General features: G+C 43.5%; 1 protein-coding gene across 5 annotated transcripts in view; it reads right to left on the bottom strand.

The window, feature by feature from the left end:
• Window positions 1-3996: 3996 nt before the first annotated feature.
• nckap5l (NCK-associated protein 5-like) overlaps window positions 3997-19249 on the bottom strand; it is a 33679-nt gene continuing 18426 nt past the window's right edge. For 2 of the 5 annotated variants that reach the window (XM_084068815.1, XM_084068816.1), the window contains exons 3-13: window positions 16559-16699; window positions 14535-14603; window positions 14329-14367; window positions 14004-14123; window positions 13681-13773; window positions 10323-13273; window positions 9043-9172; window positions 7734-7806; window positions 7304-7573; window positions 5880-6031; window positions 3997-5454 (exon numbers count right to left, since the gene is read on the bottom strand). In XM_084068815.1, coding sequence (XP_083924941.1) covers window positions 5194-5454; window positions 5880-6031; window positions 7304-7573; window positions 7734-7806; window positions 9043-9172; window positions 10323-13273; window positions 13681-13773; window positions 14004-14123; window positions 14329-14367; window positions 14535-14603; window positions 16559-16699 — 4299 coding nt within the window. In that variant the 3' untranslated portion in view covers window positions 3997-5193. Of the gene's footprint in view, window positions 5794-5879; window positions 6032-7303; window positions 7574-7733; window positions 7807-9042; window positions 9173-10322; window positions 13274-13680; window positions 13774-14003; window positions 14124-14328; window positions 14368-14534; window positions 14604-16558; window positions 16700-19249 lie in introns of all 5 variants that reach the window. The other 3 variants (XR_014601626.1, XR_014601627.1, XM_084068817.1) reach the window with 3 other exon arrangements.

Here is a 19249-nt window from a genome sequence, read left to right as displayed (position 1 = left end):
ATGGCCTGAAACGTACTCCTAAGAGGTTTTTGGGGGGACGATTTTGGCCTCCACACTTATTGATTTTTTCGGATTTAACTTTCGTTTCGGTAGTGACAAACTTTCGTTTCAGTAGTGACACAATGGTGAAAAAAAAATGTACTAAGTCCAGAGCTCGATGAATGTTAGGAGGGACCCAAAAAAAAAGTCATTGCAAAGTACTACCAATCAACTCTAAATGGCCTGAAACGTACTCCTAAGAGGTTTTTGGGGGGACGATTTTGGCCTCCACACTTATTGATTTTTTCGTATTTAACTTTCGTTTCGGTAGTGACAAACTTTCGTTTCGGTAGTGACACAATGGTGAAAAGAAAAATGTACTAAGTCCAGAGCTCGATGAATGTTAGGGACCAAAAAAAAAAGTCACTACAAAGTACTACCAATCCACTCTAAATTGCCTGAAACTACTCCTAACAGGTTTTTGGGGGGACGATTTTGGCCTCCACACTTAGTGATTTTTTCGGATTTAACTTTCGTTTCGGTAGTGACACACTTTCGTTTCAGTAGTGACACAATGGTGAAAAAAAATGTACTAAGTCCAGAGCTCGATGAATGTTAGGGACCCAAAAAAAAAGTCATTGCAAAGTACTACCAATCAACTCTAAATGGCCTGAAACGTACTCCTAAGAGGTTTTTGGGGGGACGATTTTGGCCTCCACACTTATTGATTTTTTCGGATTTAACTTTCGTTTCGGTAGTGACAAACTTTCGTTTCGGTAGTGACACAATGGTGAAAAAAAAAGTTTACTAAGTCCAGAGCTCGATGAATGTTAGGGACCAAAAAAAAAAGTCACTACAAAGTACTACCAATCAACTCTAAATTGCCTGAAACGTACTCCTAACAGGTTTTTGGGGGGACGATTTTGGCCTCCACACTTAGTGATTTTTTCGGATTTAACTTTCGTTTCGGTAGTGACAAACTTTCGTTTCGGTAGTGACACAATGGTGATTTTTTTTTTACTAAGCCCAGAGCTCGATGAATGTTAGGGACCAAAAAAAAGTCACTACAAAGTACTACCAATCAACTCTAAATTGCCTGAAACGTACTCCTAACAGGTTTTTGGGGGGACGATTTTGGCCTCCACGCTTAGTGATTTTTTCGAATTTAACTTTCGTTTCGGTAGTGACAAACTTTCGTTTCGGTAGTGACACAATGGTGAAAAGAAAAATTTACTAAGTCCAGAGCTCGATGAATGTTAGGGACCAAAAAAAAAAGTCACTACAAAGTACTACCAATCAACTCTAAATTGCCTGAAACGTACTCCTAACAGGTTTTTGGGGGGACGATTTTGGCCTCCACACTTAGTGATTTTTTCGGATTTAACTTTCGTTTCGGTAGTGACAAACTTTCGTTTCGGTAGTGACACAATGGTGAAAAAAAAAGTTTACTAAGTCCAGAGCTCGATGAATGTTAGGGACCAAAAAAAAAAGTCACTACAAAGTACTACCAATCAACTCTAAATTGCCTGAAACGTACTCCTAACAGGTTTTTGGGGGGACGATTTTGGCCTCCACACTTAGTGATTTTTTCGGATTTAACTTTCGTTTCGGTAGTGACAAACTTTCGTTTCGGTAGTGACACAATGGTGATTTTTTTTTTACTAAGCCCAGAGCTCGATGAATGTTAGGGACCAAAAAAAAGTCACTACATAGTACTGCCAATCAACTCTAAATTGCCTGAAACGTACTCCTAACAGGTTTTTGGGGGGACGATTTTGGCCTCCACGCTTAGTGATTTTTTCGAATTTAACTTTCGTTTCGGTAGTGACAAACTTTCGTTTCGGTAGTGACACAATGGTGAAAAGAAAAATTTACTAAGTCCAGAGCTCGATGAATGTTAGGGACCAAAAAAAAAAGTCACTACAAAGTACTACCAATCAACTCTAAATTGCCTGAAACGTACTCCTAACAGGTTTTTGGGGGGACGATTTTGGCCTCCACACTTAGTGATTTTTTCGAATTTAACTTTCGTTTCGGTAGTGACACAATGGTGAAAAGAAACATTTACTAAGTCCAGAGCTCGATGAATGTTAGGGACCAAAAAAAAAGTCACTACAAAGTACTACCAATCAACTCTAAATTGCCTGAAACGTACTCCTAACAGGTTTTTGGGGGGACGATTTTGGCCTCCACACTTAGTGATTTTTTCGGATTTAACTTTCGTTTCGGTAGTGACAAACTTTCGTTTCGGTAGTGACACAATGGTGATTTTTTTTTTACTAAGCCCAGAGCTCGATGAATGTTAGGGACTAAAAAAAAAAGTCACTACAAAGTACTACCAATCAACTCTAAATTGCCTGAAACGTACTCCTAACAGGTTTTTGGGGGGACGATTTTGGCCTCCACACTTAGTGATTTTTTCGAATTTAACTTTCGTTTCGGTAGTGACAAACTTTCGTTTCGGTAGTGACACAATGGTGAAAAGAAAAATTTACTAAGTCCAGAGCTCGATGAATGTTAGGGACAAAAAAAAAAGTCACTACAAAGTACTACCAATCAACTCTAAATTGCCTGAAACGTACTCCTAACAGGTTTTTGGGGGGACGATTTTGGCCTCCACACTTAGTGATTTTTTCGAATTTAACTTTCGTTTCGGTAGTGACACAATGGTGAAAAGAAAAAATTACTAAGTCCAGAGCTCGATGAATGTTAGGGACCAAAAAAAAAAGTCACTACAAAGTACTACCAATCAACTCTTAATTGCCTGAAACGTACTCCTAAGAGGTTTTTGGGGGGACGATTTTGGCCTCCACACTTAGTGATTTTTTCGGATTTAACTTTCGTTTCGGTAGTGACAAACTTTCGTTTCGGTAGTGACACAATGGTGGAAAAAAATGTACTAAGTCCAGAGCTCGATGAATGTTAGGGACCAAAAAAAAAAGTCACTACAAAGTACTACCAATCAACTCTTAATTGCCTGAAACGTACTCCTAAGAGGTTTTTGGGGGGACGATTTTGGCCTCCACACTTAGTGATTTTTTCGGATTTAACTTTCGTTTCGGTAGTGACAAACTTTCGTTTCGGTAGTGACACAATGGTGGAAAAAAAATGTACTAAGTCCAGAGCTCGATGAATGTTAGGGACCAAAAAAAAAAGTCACTACAAAGTACTACCAATCAACTCTAAATGGCCTGAAACATACTCCTAACAGGTTTTTGGGGGGACGATTTTGGCCTCCACGGTAGTGACAAACTTTCGTTTCGGTAGTGACACAATGGTGATTTTTTTTTACTAAGTCCAGAGCTTGATGAATTTTAGGGACCAAAAACTGTGGACTTGCATGCTTGAGATTTTTTTTTTTCAAATCATTTGTAGTTTTGGAGATATTTAACTTTAAGCGCCCCATGCATTGTCGATGCGGCAATGGACATTTAAAGACAGGCTTACAACTACATACTTACGCCTAGTAATCTCATTCATACTTTAAAATGTTCATCTTACTGTGGACATGTTTGCCTGAAAAGGAATCTTTGAAATGTTGCATAGTTTTAGAATTTTACTCCTTTAAAGGTTCAGAGATTTATAATGGAGGCGGATGGAAGGTTTTGGGACCTCAAAAAAACACTTTCACCTAGAAACTCCATCCACAGTTCAAAAATTCCCCCTTACTGTGGACATGCATCCTTGAGATGTTTTGATTTGAATGATTTGTAGTTTTTGATATTATGACCACAGCTACTCTTTTTTAGCTGAATTAAGTGTGAGAAAATACCACTTTACACTCATGGCATGCAGCATATCAATCAAATCAATGATCAATTATAGGCTGAGCCCCATACTAGCATTAGGTTTTGTTTTGAGCTATTCGAGTGACTCAGGGATAAGAAATTACGTAAATTGCGGTACATTGATACTTTTACTTAAGTAAAAAATATGAGTACTTCTTCCAACACTGGAAATAAATGTGCAATTACAGGTCATGTAAAAACTGCCAATGTGATAAATTAACACAAGAACTAAATCAAAACAGTTTAATTAGAAAGTTGAAAAACCGGCAGTTGGTACATACAACCTCTATTAGCTAGGGAACAGACAGCAACAGAGATGTTTTGACATAAGATATGAACATAATCTACTAAGCAATGAGACGCAATTTTCACAAAGATTACAAAAAGATGACAATTGCAAATGATGTACATTTCACTTAAATAAATAATAGAAATACATATTCATTGAATAGTGTAGCCATTTCTCTTTTTTTCTATGATATTATTGCTGGTATATATTACCTTTGAACGTATTATGATTTAAACAGACATATTCTGGCGACCTCTTCTCAGTCGCAGAAGAAGAAATAATCTCAACATGATCAATAAGTTGTTTATACATTAAAATTGTGATGCATGAGTTTAGCAATTAAGAGTCACAGACATGAACATTCTTTTTTTCCCATTTTCTAGGAGCTCAATAAGGAAATACTATTTCTCAGTACATAATGTAGTGAACTGATGTTGAGAACAAAACGGAATCATTGGTACAGTTATGTCAGTTATTGAAATGGCCAGCGAGTTATTGCTGCCAAGAAATACCTAATACAAAACCTGCTAAAAGGCTCAGAAAAAAACAAAACAGGAATGAGGGCGAAATTCAGCTAAAGAATAGTTTTTTCAATCTGGGGTGATAGTTTTGCGTGTGATAATCTTTTATCTTGCCCATGCTTTTTGGAGTTGGGTAAGCATACATTTTTGATTACTGTGTCCACAGTCAATTTAATTCTATGAAAAAAGTGAAGGTGAACAACCTTGAACCTATATCATTTGGGTGGCTTTTGGCTTTGTGTTTTTAGAAATCCTGAGGCGAGAATCCATCAATCCTTCTTGTAGCGACAGAGTTGAAGAGCTGATGATGACGAGTTAGCATCATCATGAGAATGTACTTGGGGACTTCTGCAGAGCACAATTATTTTCCATGTTGCCCCAAAGATGACGGTTTCAGCAGCATCACAGTACAGCTAGCAATCAAGGGAGATGTTAAAAAGGGTTGCTCGGCTATCTTGTGTCATCAAGCCTTGGGAATTATGGCTAATTTATACTTTGTTGTAAGACCGTGCCACCCACCCACATTTTTTTTTAGTGAGTGACACGGATGTGCAACAAAGTATAAATTAGGCTTCGGATCAACATTTGCCTGTCCTTAAGCCCCCCTCCAGTTCTGTTATCCCTGGCTGCCGCAGGACGACAGGCTGTCGTAGAGAGAATCGCTGAGCGACTCAGGGGTCTCTAGGACCTGAGGGCGACTGGGGGAGAGGGCCTCCTCAGGCCGTTCCCTCAGTAGCTCCAGCCCTGCCTCCCTGCTCATCTCAGGGACACTGGGAGTACGAGTCTTTCCTCTGCGGCTCAGCCCCGACTGGGCAGGGACGGGCAGGCTGCCTGGGTCAACCACATGCCCGGAAGAGGGACCTCCAGGCTTCACACTCTGTGCAGACGCAGAGAGGCATAGCACATTTTCAGTCACACATCACAGTTTACGTAACAAGTTTAGGTAAGAACAAAATGGTTACGGGAATCATCCAATTGTGAATCTTTAATATTCACACCATTAATAATTCATTTCCAAGGGGAGAATGCACTGCTGTGTTTCTACATTATGCAAGCTGTGAGTGCAGGTTTAAAAACATAGACCTACTTAACTGCTTCTCCTCTGACTGCTAAAGTATTTCCAGTGTGGTGCTGCTGGCCTGGAGAATTCCCTTTAACATGCTGCTTTCCAAGCATTGTCCTAAACGCCATGGTCACTGTGTGGCTGTACTGTGTACTAAAAAACCCTAAAAGCTCAATTCAGCTTGGTTTGAAACGAATCAAGATGTTACTGAAAATAATTCTCCATTATATTAAACTCACCCCTCTAAATGGAGATCCGTAGGACACTGTCTCTTCCTCCTCCTCTTCCACAGCAAGGTACACCTCAGCGGGCCCAGCAGGGGCCTTCAAGTTGGGGAAGGTCCACGTCTTGGAGCGGGGGGAGAACATGTTTGCTCCATGGGCCTCCTTGTCTGCAGAGAAAATGGATAGCTTCTATTTAAAAAAAAGCAAGTTCACTGACATGTCAAGCCGTTCTGTACTGACCCAACATCCCTCACACAGCCTAGGAGGATTTTCTTGTTTGTGGCAGCGGGTCAGTGACAAAATGGGGTTGGCAAGATGACACATTTTAAAATCCTATTTTAAAAAGTCAAATTCTCTAAAGACATTAGGAATATTGAATATTTTATCTACTTGAAGTGAATGAATGTGTTCTCATATTTTTTTTACATTTATTTAAAAATATCAAATGAAAATATATTTTATTAACATTATCTCTATGGCCTGGCATCCCTGTGACAGGGCTGTGACAGGCCTGTCACACAGATGTCAGGCACTGTCACAGCCCTGTGACATGATACTGTACTGACCATGATACTGACATGATACTACCATGATACTGACATGATACTACCATGATACTGACCATGATACCGTCATGATACTGACCACTGCTGACACATCTACAAGTTGTTTGCTTGTAGATGTGTTCTTTTCGGCAAGCAACACAGTCGTACAACAGAGTATAAATTAGGCTTTAGCAGCCTTTCCAGACATGCTTCTAAGTTAACTTGACTAATATACTACTGACTTCTATGTACAGCTTAATACATTCTCTCTCTCTCTCTCTCTCTCTCTCTCTCTCTCTCTCTCTCTCTCTCTCTCGCTCTCTCTCTCTCTCTCTCTCTCTCTCTCTCTCGCTCTCTCTCTCTCTCTCTCGCTCTCTCTCTCTCTCTCTCTCTCTCTCTCTCTCTCTCTCTCTCTCTCTCTCTCTCTCTCCCTCCCTCTACCCTAGCGTATGTAATGTGCAAAACATAAACTGCATCTCCCAAAAAGTATAATCCATAAACAAGAACAAGGTGGCAATGGTAATTTAACAGTTAAAGGGATTCATTTTTCCAAAATTCCCCTTGAGCAGATTCAAAGGAAATAAAAAACAACTTAATATACTCCAAGGTCAATGCCATGCACATACTAATTAGAGCTGTAGGATGTCTATAATAAGCGCTATATCCATGGCATTACAGCAAATTAGGATATCAAAAGGCATCCAGATTACCCCGTTGGCTAATGTGGTATCCTATGTGGCCTTGGTTGAACCCTGGTATTATGTACAGTGGGTATAACAGTTTGTAGTTAGCGTAACACAATTAATTAAGAAATATTGAAATGACAAGCCAAAAAACAAAAAAATAAAGAGCAACATTACATTTCTACTTAATGCACAATTCTCAGTGCAATACCTTCACGGATGACATTGGCGGTGCCCCGTCCCTCCAGCATGGAACTGTACTGAATGGTGGGAATCAGCTGTCGGTGTGGGGCATAACACTCCTCCTGTGAGCTCATCTCCCTGTCCAGGGTGCGGGCCCGGCGCGCTACCTTCCCCGGGGAGCCAGAGGCCACCCCAGCCCTCGCCTTAGACAGGCTTCTCCCTGCTGCACCACTGCTGCAGTCAGGCAGGGGGAAAGTACCGATGCCGCTGTCCAGAGTGTATGTGGACGCACCAGAACCTGGACCAGGAGAGGGGAGGGCAAGTGACGAGACGAGAATAATTCAATACCCTCACAGATATAAACATTCAAGTGGTTAATGGTGGTATTGAACCTTTGTACAAAAAAAATGTTTTTGTTTCCTCAGCAGAGATACATTCCTGGTAGGTGTCCTTGTTACCTGCAAAGTGCTGTGGATGAACTGGATCTGCAAGGTTTTCATCAGATGTTACGTTGGTGATACCATCTGACCCCTGTGTAAAACAAAAAAGAAATGATTGGATTTAAACATTGAACCCACGATGAAATGTGTTTGATGACATGAATAAGACGCTAATTAACTCATTCAGTGCCAAAAATATTTCTGGCTATATCACCCCTGTGCCAGAGCCAAAAATACATTGTAAAAAAAAAAGTGCTTAGGAAGCGAGATACAGCTTTTTTCAGTAAGATGTTAAACAAGAAGTGAATGGAGCAGCAAATCTTCAAACCATGATATCTTTGGTTCTGAACATTTTTTTTTTTTTTTAAATAAAAAAAAAATAAAAAAAATTGAAATTTGTATTATTTTTTTATTCATGACGTCTCAGACGTCATTGGCACTCTGGGCTTATGAAAAACGTGACGTCTCAGACGTCATAGGCACTAAATGAGTTAACACAGTTTGAAAGCCTACAGCACATACAGTACTTCTGTTGATGTAATATTTTGTTATTTGCTTTAACCCATTTAGACCTGAGGCCGATTCTAAAAACGCCTTCTAAATCCTGACCTAAGTTTTCTGAAAAACTTCAAATATTTATTCAAAGATTACAACAAATGTATGCTGCTATATACTGTCCATAGCAACAAGAACCCGAAAAGGGGTTCCCATCCTGAAAGGTATAGTTACAAATAGAGGTTTCCGCCCAAAATGGGTTAAAACATCTGTTGAAAGTCATCACCTGCATCATCATCTTGTGTTTTCTCACTGGTTGTCTATACACAGTAGTGTCTTGTGTTCCATATCCTTAGTTTAAACCCATTAAAACCGGGAAAGCATCTGTGTCATTTTAGATTTTAACCACTTTAACCATATTTTATACTTTGGCTATTCAAAAATAGCAGATATACAAGCTCATACTATGAGCTTGTAGATCTGCTATTTTTGAAAAATCGTGAACATTTGTGCAAATCTTATATATATATAGATATTTTTAAGTTTTTTTTTTTAAGTTTTAAACATTTTTAACTCAAATATTTGCTTCTGGTGGTCCCTGAAACAAAATATTTTGAGACGGTCCGTGGCCAAATACATATCATTTTGGGGGTCCTTGACATGAAAAGGTTTGAGCACCACTGACATAGCAACATACGTTTTTCAGAAAACTGGATTTAGAAGACATTTTGTGGAATCGGCCTCAGGTCTTAATGGGTTAACAATGTAGATGAGTTATTTGAGCACCTACTAACAACAGAGGGTGCTCAAACGCAACCACAGTATAATGTACCTTTTCAATGTTGTCCCGGCTGGTGGTGTGGCTGATGACTTCACTCTGTTGACTGAACACTGGTCTGGATGTCTTACAGTCAAAGGACAGCCGTCGCTGAGGCACACTTATCATGTCCTTACCATCCACTCTGTACACACACACACACACACACACACACACACACACACACACACACACACACACACACACACACACACACACACACACACACACACACACACACACACACACACACACACACACACACACACACACACACGCACGCACGCACGCACACGCACGCACGCACACACACACACACATTTAGCCAAGATCTTTCTTTAGTCCCAACAAATAAACAAAACTCAAAGTAGGGATTGTGTGAGTACCATTCACACTCACATTAACACATTTATTAAAGGACCATAACCTTGTCAATACATGTAATCTTTTGGTCACAGCTTCGGCCATATACATGGACCATGACTGGATTTATTTTTAGGCTTCAAAATGTATTTACATTCATAAGTGTTTTCCTTCTTTTTCTTTAAGAATAGCCAATAATGTTTACCTCTTTTTCTCCCCAATTTAGTCGTTATGCCAATTAATTCCTCCTCACACACATTTCTGTGTGTTGTCACTGTTGTTGTGTTCTACTGGCTCATCTGCCAGTGAGAAGCCCCCACCGGGAGGACGCCTCCGTCCCACTCCTCCTGCCCAATACTCCGTGCTGACAGGTGCCGCACCACCCGTTATTATGTTCATATAGACGCTCAACAAAGCCTGATGCATCGCAGTGGATTTGAATCCCTAGACTCCATGGTGGTGGGCACTGGGCAGCTAATTTACCACTGCGCCACCTGAGCATCATGTCCATGCTTTGTTAACATTGAGCAGTTAGTAAGTCATGGACATCTTTTCTCTAGGGACTATTTACCGCTAGACATTTCAAATGAATCTGCACTTTAAAATGCAATAAAACCATATTATTAACTTTACCCAAAAATAACCATGCGGTTATATTGATAAAAAATATATTAAACTTTGACAAAAAAAATAAAAGAATCATGCCGTTATAATTTGCACGTTGTATTCCCAAGCTCAATGAAGTTTCAATTTCATGAACTGAATCCAGTGGCTTCCTCAAAAATCAAACAAACCATGGTATGCTTTGGAATGGTCGATAGTAATGTAAAGTATACTATGAGTTGCAGTCAATAAGGTAAACATACCAGACCACCAGTATGGTATGAATGTCCGTTGTACATTCCTTACACTGGCCCCTCAACACCTCTCACCTGTTTAGCAGCTGCTGCATGAAGTTGTCAGAGCGTGCTCCCCTGTACATGACTGCCAGCTGTCCCTGGGCTTGGTCCATCACCACCTCGCAGGAGTGACCCCTTCCCGACCTCTCCACGTACGCCCTCTCCTCCTCAAGGGCCCTCCTCAGCCCCTCCGCCTTCTCCATCAGTGTGGAGATGTTCAGACCCTCCACCCCTTCCTTGCAGCGAGAGGCCACCTTGACGGAATCCTTCCCCACAGATGGGATGTTGATCTTCCACTCCCGTTTCTCATCCTTCACTTTGCCGGTGTCCGCCTTGCGGCTCAGTGCCGGCAGCTTACTTTTCTTGAGGCCAAACCAGCTGGCTATGCCATTGGATGTCTTCTGCTTGACCTCAGGCACCGGAACGCCTCGGTCCTGCTCCTGGAGCTTCAGTACATTCTCCTCGATGCCCTTCATCACCTTCTGCTCAATGGCTGACTGCAGGCTCGGGGTTGGGTGGGATGCCTTTGCGTCCTGCGTGTCCGACGTTGGAGGCCGAGGGGGCGGAGGGGGGAGGCTGTCTCCATACATTGGGTTCTTCTTACCCTTCCCACCAATCTTGGACCTCTCCTCTGATTTGGAGGAGTAGCGCGGGCTATCCACAGGTTTTCCGCCCCTGTGGACCGAGGGCCCCTGGCAGGGTTTGGATGGTGACTTGGGTGGGATTTTGTTGGGGCTGCTGCTACTGTGAGGGCCGAGACCATGTTTAGCAGTGTAGGCCAGATTCAGGGAGCCAGGGCACTTCATGTTGTTGCGCAGCACCTGGGGGGTGTCTGTGTTTGGGGAGGGGAGGCCAATTTTGCTCTTGGGACTCTCTGTCTTAGTCACACACAGCTCTGGCTTGACCACAGCCGGAACAGGGGGCAATGATTTGTTTCCAGGCTCGTGCATTTGAGAAGAACCGTGGTATTTCAAACTGTTTGAGCTACTTTTAGGTTTACTGTCCAAAGAGTCTGAATATTTTGAATGTCTCTGTTCATCTTTCTGGTGCTCAATGGGCCGGTCCGCTGTCTTACTTCTTTCATCGGCGTGGCTGACATTGCTCTCATTGCACGGCGCACTTGTGTTTGCAGCATCGACCGGTCTTAGATTGACTTGCAAATCCTCAGAGCTCCTTAGTTTACCCAGGGCAGCCAGCCTGTCTTTGAATGCATGGTGGCTTGAGTCAGCTGGGGACCTCCCTGAGCCGCTCCCAGGCCGCTTGGGGATGGATGAGGGATCACTCCTCTTGGCTGCAGGGGGAGGCGGAGGCTGATTGACATCAGATGCCTGCATGCCAGTGTCCCTCGCTTCAGTCTCTTGTTTGTTGCGTGCGTAATTAGCTCTGCCCTGAGCTTTGTCCAGGCCGGATGAGTTGGGTAGGCTGTGATGATTCACCCAAACAGGGCTCTCTGAATCTTCATCCTCCTCCGATGATGATGACGAAGATTCCGAGGCAGAGGAGGAGGACTGTTTGCGTTGCGGAGGGGGGTTAAGGACGCTCTCTGGTAGTGACTTCACTAGCTTCCGCTCACCGCCACCCACCTTGGTGTGAGAGGGGAGTGTGGTTCTTTTCTCGAGGCCCTGGGTCGAGTCCTCTCCTCTGGCACTGGTTGCTATATCAGAGACATTTTCATAGTGAGGGACCCTCTGAGGTACCCTAGGTGAGGAGGAGGAGGAGTTGGCAGTGGCAGAGGGGGAAGATGAGCCCTGCTTAGGGCCGGCACTGGCCTTCGGCACTGAGAGGCTGCTGTAGCTTATGTCTTTAGCCGGAGGGGAGCAGGTGTCCTCCGGCTGGGGTGGGGAAGTAGGGGCGGAGTGCGTGGCTGGATAGGATTCAGACCTGGAGGGCGGCGGTGGGGGCACCCTGCATCTCTCTGTTGTGGTGGCTCTACGTGTTGGGACATGGGAATGGTACACCTCATAGTTGTTGGTGCGACAAGGGATCCTGGAGTTGCGGGTGAGCTGGGGACTCAAGCGGACCGGGCTGGTCGAGGTCTGTGACTTCTCCCCTATGGCAGGGATCTTGAGGAACTTGAGCAGCTTGGATGGCGAGTTGATTGCTGTGGTCTTGACATCGCTGAGGCAGGAGGGGCTGGGGCTGATGGAGGTGTTCGCCCTCGCACAGGAAGCCTCCCGCTCAGCGCTGTCTCTCTCCGGGGCAGAGGGGTCTCCTAGCACCAAACCATCAACGGAGGCTACGCCGTTGGGAATGGTGTCTCCTGCCTCCACCTCACAATGGACATTTGGAGTGCTTTCTTTCACTGGGATGGGCAGGTGGGAGGCGGGGTAAAAACCGGTCAGCTCAGAGGCGGTCCCCTGTGGGCCGCACTCCACTGTGTCCTGCTCACAGTCCTTTCCCGCTGCCTCTACACTCTGACCGGCTGTTTCCGGGACTGATGCAAGGGGGGCGGCTCCTGTTGTTTGCTGGTGTCTGTCATTCTTGATGCTCTGTTTTGACGGGAGGACGGACTCTGCCGTTGTGCTCTTGGAGTGACATTCAGTCACAGCGGCCACGGCGTGGTTCTGGGCTCTAGGGGGACCGCAGACGTGGCTGCAGGGCTTGGAAGTACCGTCAGGGCTTTTCTTGGAGTGCAAACAACATGGGTTCCCTACTTCACACTTCACCGCCCCGTCGCCGTTCACGTGCTGATGCGTGTCTGCTTCAGAGCAGGAGCAGTGGCAGGGCGTGTGATGGGCTTTGCACGGCAGCGGCAGGGGGTCGACAGTGGCTAGGACGGCCTCGGTGGACATGAGCACCTGGCTGTAGTCGCAGAAGGAGAGGCTTGTTGTGGACGGGTGGAACTTCAGAGGGTCTGTCTCCTCCATTTTGCGCAGGACCTCCAGGATGTGTGCTTTCTTCTTGAAGAAGGGGGACAAGGCCTCCATGGAGGAGGCTGGCCCCCGAGGCCCAGGGGAGGCATGCTGTGTGCGGTAGCCATTTCCCTTGGGACAGAAAGAGAACTGTATCAACATCCTGCTCACAACCGGAGCCCAGCAAAATAATTTATCAAAAAGCTAAGACCTTTGCATGCAACAGTAAAGGAAATGAGTACCAGGGAGATTAGCTGCAATGGCTCTCTCCATTACAATAGCAGAATAGGGTTGTAAATGTCAGAGCATCACCATCAATTACATCATACACAGGTGGGGTCTCTAGTCTTTCACTCTGAGCCTACAACATAATCCCCCTCACACACACACACACACACACACACACACACACACACACACACACACACACACACACACACACACACACACACACACACACACACACACACACACACGCACACACACACACACACTTTTCAACCTGTGTTTGTTAAAAATATTTGCTTTGTAATCATCACCTTGGCTTGTGCTTCAGTCTGTGCATGTTCCACCTGCTTGGCAGAGTCATTGTGCAGCTGTGTATTGTACTCTGGGAGGGGTCCAGGCTGGACCTGTAACAGGAGATTCAGAAGGCAATTATGCTTACATTGTATACACACACTATTGTGAACACACACACCATTAAGAGCCGCATTCTCCCGGTGTGATTTGGGAACAATATAGAGCCATGTTGGAATCGTTGAGACAAGTAAGCAATGTTTAAGGAAACTAAAGAGAAATATGCTGCTTTTTGCATGGCTGGTGACAACAAGTGGGTGCATGAATCAACAAAAATGTTCACCTGGTAGTTGGCAGTGGGGTGGTTGGGCAGCTTCTGCTGGAACAGCTCACACAGCGCCCGGTTCTGTCTCTCCAGGTCAAACACCAACATCTTCAGCTTGATGCACTCCTCTCTGAGGTCCTGGATCATCACACACAAGACAATGAATGGACCTCAGTGATGGTCAATATTCAATTTAGAGGCAGTTTATATGTCAAAGAAATGTACAAATGTTCAAGCTTAGAATGTGCTGTGTTGCAATGCGTTGTGAGCTTGTAGATAGGCAAATGTCACTATTCATTTTATAAGGAAGTACAGTATATAGAGCTGGTTATGGTCATGTTACCTTTTGGTTTAGCAGAGCTTGGACTACATGGTTGGCGACCTAATGACAAGAGGACAAAGAGAACATGACAAAAATGATGTTTTAGACACTTTTCCTGTCTTAACGAGAGCAGCTTACAATATGCACATTTTAGAACTAGATTTATTCATAAATGCTACATCTAGTGCAGCATGGGTGTAGAGTTTTGCATCTGAGGTGATACTCACCTCATCCAGGCATCTCTCATAGGCCTCTCTTTGACTCTCATTTGCCAACATCAGAGCAGAGTTCTCAGCCTGGAAGAAATGGAAAATGAAAATAATATAATCATGTCAAGAAAGAAATTACAACCGTTAAAACAGGGCTGGGCCAAGCCGTCTAGTCTAGAACATTGGTTCTCAAAGTGGGGTTCGGGAACCCCCAGGGGTCCTTGAGGGGGTTCCAGGGGGTCCCCAACAAAATTAATAATCACAAAAATCTATTTAACCACTTTAATCATACACACATTGGCTATAGCCGATCTACAAGCTCACAACATGTTATGTGATGCGCTATGTGATGCGTTGTGATATCTGCTATTTTCAAAAATAATCTTGAAAAAAGTTTAAACATTTGGAATATTTTTAAAACATTTTAACAACACAAATCTTGTATGGGGGTCCCTTGTACAAAATATTTTCAGATGGGGGTCAAATACATATTAATTTAGGGGTCCTTGACATGAAAAGGTTTTATAAATACTGGTCTAGTAGACTGTGAGTCTGTCTGTGAGCTGAAACCTTGCCCAAATATGGAGATGTCCAATGTCATAGTACTGATGTCATAGTCTGGCCACAAGTCCGAGATCCAGGTGGTCTATTCCAGGGCAATCTAAAGCCGCACATGTTAGCCATTACCCGTGATTTTCTACCCATTACCCATTAAATACGGATAAGGGATCTGGCACTGTCCCTAAACGCTATTCTGCACTTGCTATACCCGCTCTCCATTATGCCGTTATTTGCGGGTGGAGGTGTGGTCGTGGGCGTGTTGTTGCTATATCCCCAAAGTTGCTATTCTGCCCACACACCTTTGGGAAAGCGCACAGCGGACTCTAAAACCACCCGCAGTGCCAACTTGGTCTGTAGAGTGCAGTCATCGCACAGGCTGCAATGGATTCCTGGAGACGGTCAGGATGCACAGCGCGACACTTCTCTCTACTAGGCTATTATTGTCAACAAATCTTTGTGATTACATTTTTCTTATAAGCAGCAGAAGGTGTGCCAAAAACGGTCCGGACCGTTTTTGAAAAGCCATGCGTGGAGTGCTATAAACGATTATAACCCTTTTTCAATGTTTTTCCTTTTTTTGTTTTCTTTCACGAGGGGCGGGCTAGCGCAACTTTGGGATCACCCACGAAGTCTCTAAGAAGGAGAGGACAGATGTAGATCCATGCCAAAAAATCTACCTCCCGTCCGCTCCCATTATATCTCCTTGATAAAAACCTCTGTATCTCCTTAACTTTTTACAGTGGTGGAAACGAGCCATTTTGGGTGCGCGATCGCTCTGCAATGACGGGTCGCGTGAGAGATGTTATTGTTCCAGGCGTTAGACAGGACCATCGACCATCGTGCACGCATCCATTGTTTACATCCGCGTCCTCGTAATGGCTTCTACAGCACGCAACATATCAGCGTAGAACGGTAATAATGCCAGCACTAGATGTACCCTGTCTTAATAAAACTCTGGCACTTAATGTGTTAAAGGTAATGGCATCTGGCACGGTGATTGGTTTTATCATTGTAACGCCCAAACCACACCTATGCATAATATAACGGGTAGTGCAGGTGTTTTGCAGGTAAAGCAGGTGTCCCAGAATAGCAACTTTTGCGGGGGAACGCCCCTTGCCAAGTCCTAAATCCGATATTAGTGGCTTTAGCAACTTCGACACGGAATAGGGCCCTAGTCTTTTTTTCCTGTTTTATTTATGATTTAGTAAATTCCCTCTCTGTTTATTAAGAAGTGAACTTATGTTTACTTATGTTTTCTATTGTATTGTATTGTACTGACAATTCTATGGCACCATTTTTAACAACCTGCCCAGGGCAGGGACTACAGATGAAAGTTTGCTCATTAGCTAACTCTGGCACATTTACACTGATGTGGAAACAGAAATGCTGAGTGACGTTCATTGTCCCTTGTAAATAAATAAACACTTGAATACTTTCATTCAAGTTCAACTCATAACACATGACGTCTGTCATCCTCTCACCTCCAGTTCTTTCAGCCTGTCCACCAGCTCACTGCTGTTGTCCTCCAGGTAAGACTCCACGTCTGCCTCCTCCCCCTCCTCGTCCGACCCGAAGTCCTCATCGCACATTCTCTGTTCTGTCTCGTCGGACATTGTTCTCATCTGGAAGGAAGTTAACAGATGTAGCATTCATGACTATATCATCATCATCATCATGGTCACAACACTTGTTAAATGAGGCACTGTTCTCATCTGCAAACAAGGTGGGAAAATGAAGTCTAAGCGCCACTGGAATGCTGGTTCCCTGTGGGCTTGGTAATCTGGCAGAATACCAGCCCCCATTCTGATGATGTAATCCATTCTCAAGACCACATTTGTCTGTTAAAAGAGTGAATGCGTGTGGTTCATTTTGGTGTCAGTCACTATGGCTGTTGGGTTAAAACATGTGATTGCCTCTGCGTCAGCAAGAGAGACGTTGTATACAATGTATTATCCCTCATCTCAAATATTGTATTTAGTCTTCTTATAATCTATCTTAAACGTTAAACGTTGTTAAAGTGGAATCTAATGTCAACACATTCTCTCTTGTTCTCATGTACAAGAGAGAAGTTGACCTTTTATTTATAATTATCATCACACTCAGTTTCAATTAGATGGGGATGAAACCGTACTTCCTTTGATGTTGGGGTAACAGATGGGTGAGGATTTTAACACACAACAATAGGAGTGTCAGAAACATTAAGCAGACATGGAAACGTTTTTGACCACACAATTAACATGCTTTACCCTGTGATAAGTTACTCGACACACTCTCCTGATGTCACAAAACCCACCAATCTGTTAGTCCAAACAGGTCAAAACAAACGCTAACGATTATTTGCAAATGCTATCTGAACCAGATGTGGTTTACATGAGACAGTGTTCTCATCTGCAAGACATTAGCTAGCATTCTGGACACCATGACACTCTTTACATAACAACCAGCACAGGCAAGGCCTTCTAAAGCAGTGATTCTCAAACCTTTTAATTTCACAGACTCCCAGTTTGGTATGCATTAGGGCCACGGGAGTTACAGATACAGACCAATAAGTGTCCATTTGGTTCCCAATCCCAGCTATCAATAATTTAACTGTAGCTGGGGACCCCCTGGAACTCCCTCAAGGACCCCTAGGGGTCCCCGGACCCCACTTTGAGAACAACAGTCTTGTGAGAAAGGACTCAAAGGAGAACTCACTTATTATAGTCGTCAAACTCATCATAACTAATAAGCTCATCATACAGGAATCAAACGTGAGCTTGTAGATCATCTATTTTCGGCTAATGTTCCTCTCAGAATAGGGATGCTAGGGTTCAAGTGGTTAATGTAAAAAAAAAAGAAAAAAGGTTCCTACCACCACACAGGCATTTTGTGGCACCCCTGTAATAACTCTGAGGACCCCCTAGTGGTCCCGGACCCCCTGTTGAAGACCCATGCCCAACAGTGTTTATTTTACAATATTTTGTGATGAGCTTTGTCTGCAGTCTATGTCAGTGGTTCTCAAACGGTGTGCCGAGGCACACTGGTGTGCCCTGAGACGAGAAGTCCAGGTGTGCCAGTTTTATGACACATTATTATTGAAATACAACTATTCGCTACTTGTACCTGTACGAGCAAGTGACATAAACCCTCTTGAGTCTTGATTATTTTGCATGGATATGAAATGAGCTGTGTCTTGAGATTTTGACTTGCCCTTTGGTGTGCCCTGGGCACAAAATGTTTGAAAACCACTGGCCTATTTATAGTCTACTGTAGTCTACTTTGTGACTTGTGTTGTGCAATGTAATGTTGCACTAATGCACATCCTGTGCATTGTCAGTAGTCGTGCAGTCGTTAATATCTTCGGTTGTCACAGCACCAGATGTATTATTCCAATACAAAATGAACCACTTAAACCCTACATACTTGGTTGTCTGTGAAATAGTGAAAACAGACAATCTACAAGCTCTCAACACATCAGAACATGTCACGTTTTGAGCTTACAGATCTACTATTTTCACCTATTTTCGTGGAATATTCGCTATTTTGGCCTAATGTACGCCTATTATGATATGCCTAGAATAGGGACGCTAGGATTCATGTGGTTATGTGATTCTGACTCTGACATAGCGTTCGTTCATACCGATTGTAACCTACACTGTGTTGTATATACATGTTATGGTACACTACATCCATCTGAAGGACTGCTGAGCGAATATGATACAGTGTACTCCATTCTCCCGTATTGCTACTGATCCTTTTTGGTATGAAACAATAAGCCAATGTAGCCATCTTCCTGAGGCAGTTTGCAACTTCAATAAATCGAACGATGAATCCATGAGTGTGGCATGACAAAGCGCAAGCGCATATTTATATTATGGCCGAGGACCAGCCTCGTGGTAGGCATGGCTCCAGGTGTGTAGTGTAGAGACCGACCAGTGGCAGAGTTTGGGTCCGATGCCGATCCTGATTTTGGAGCGTCATAGTCCACCGATTAACAATGCATTGACCGATTTTTATCTAAAAAGGGCTAAATCAATTCTAATCCATTTGAAAAACTTAGATTTGATTAAAGTTTTTCAGAAATAGAAAATTCACCTATAGCCGATCTACAAGCTCACAACGCTTAATTTGTTTGACATTTTCGCCTATAACGACATTGGGACACATAGGCTGTATAACTGCCCATACCGATG

The sequence above is a fragment of the Gymnoscopelus microlampas genome (genome assembly GCF_963454915.1).
Source record: "Gymnoscopelus microlampas genome assembly, chromosome: 10".
NCBI lineage: Eukaryota > Metazoa > Chordata > Actinopteri > Myctophiformes > Myctophidae > Gymnoscopelus > Gymnoscopelus microlampas.
The sequence above is the reverse complement of the archived record's forward strand: the minus strand, read 5'-3'. Positions and strand labels throughout refer to the sequence as shown.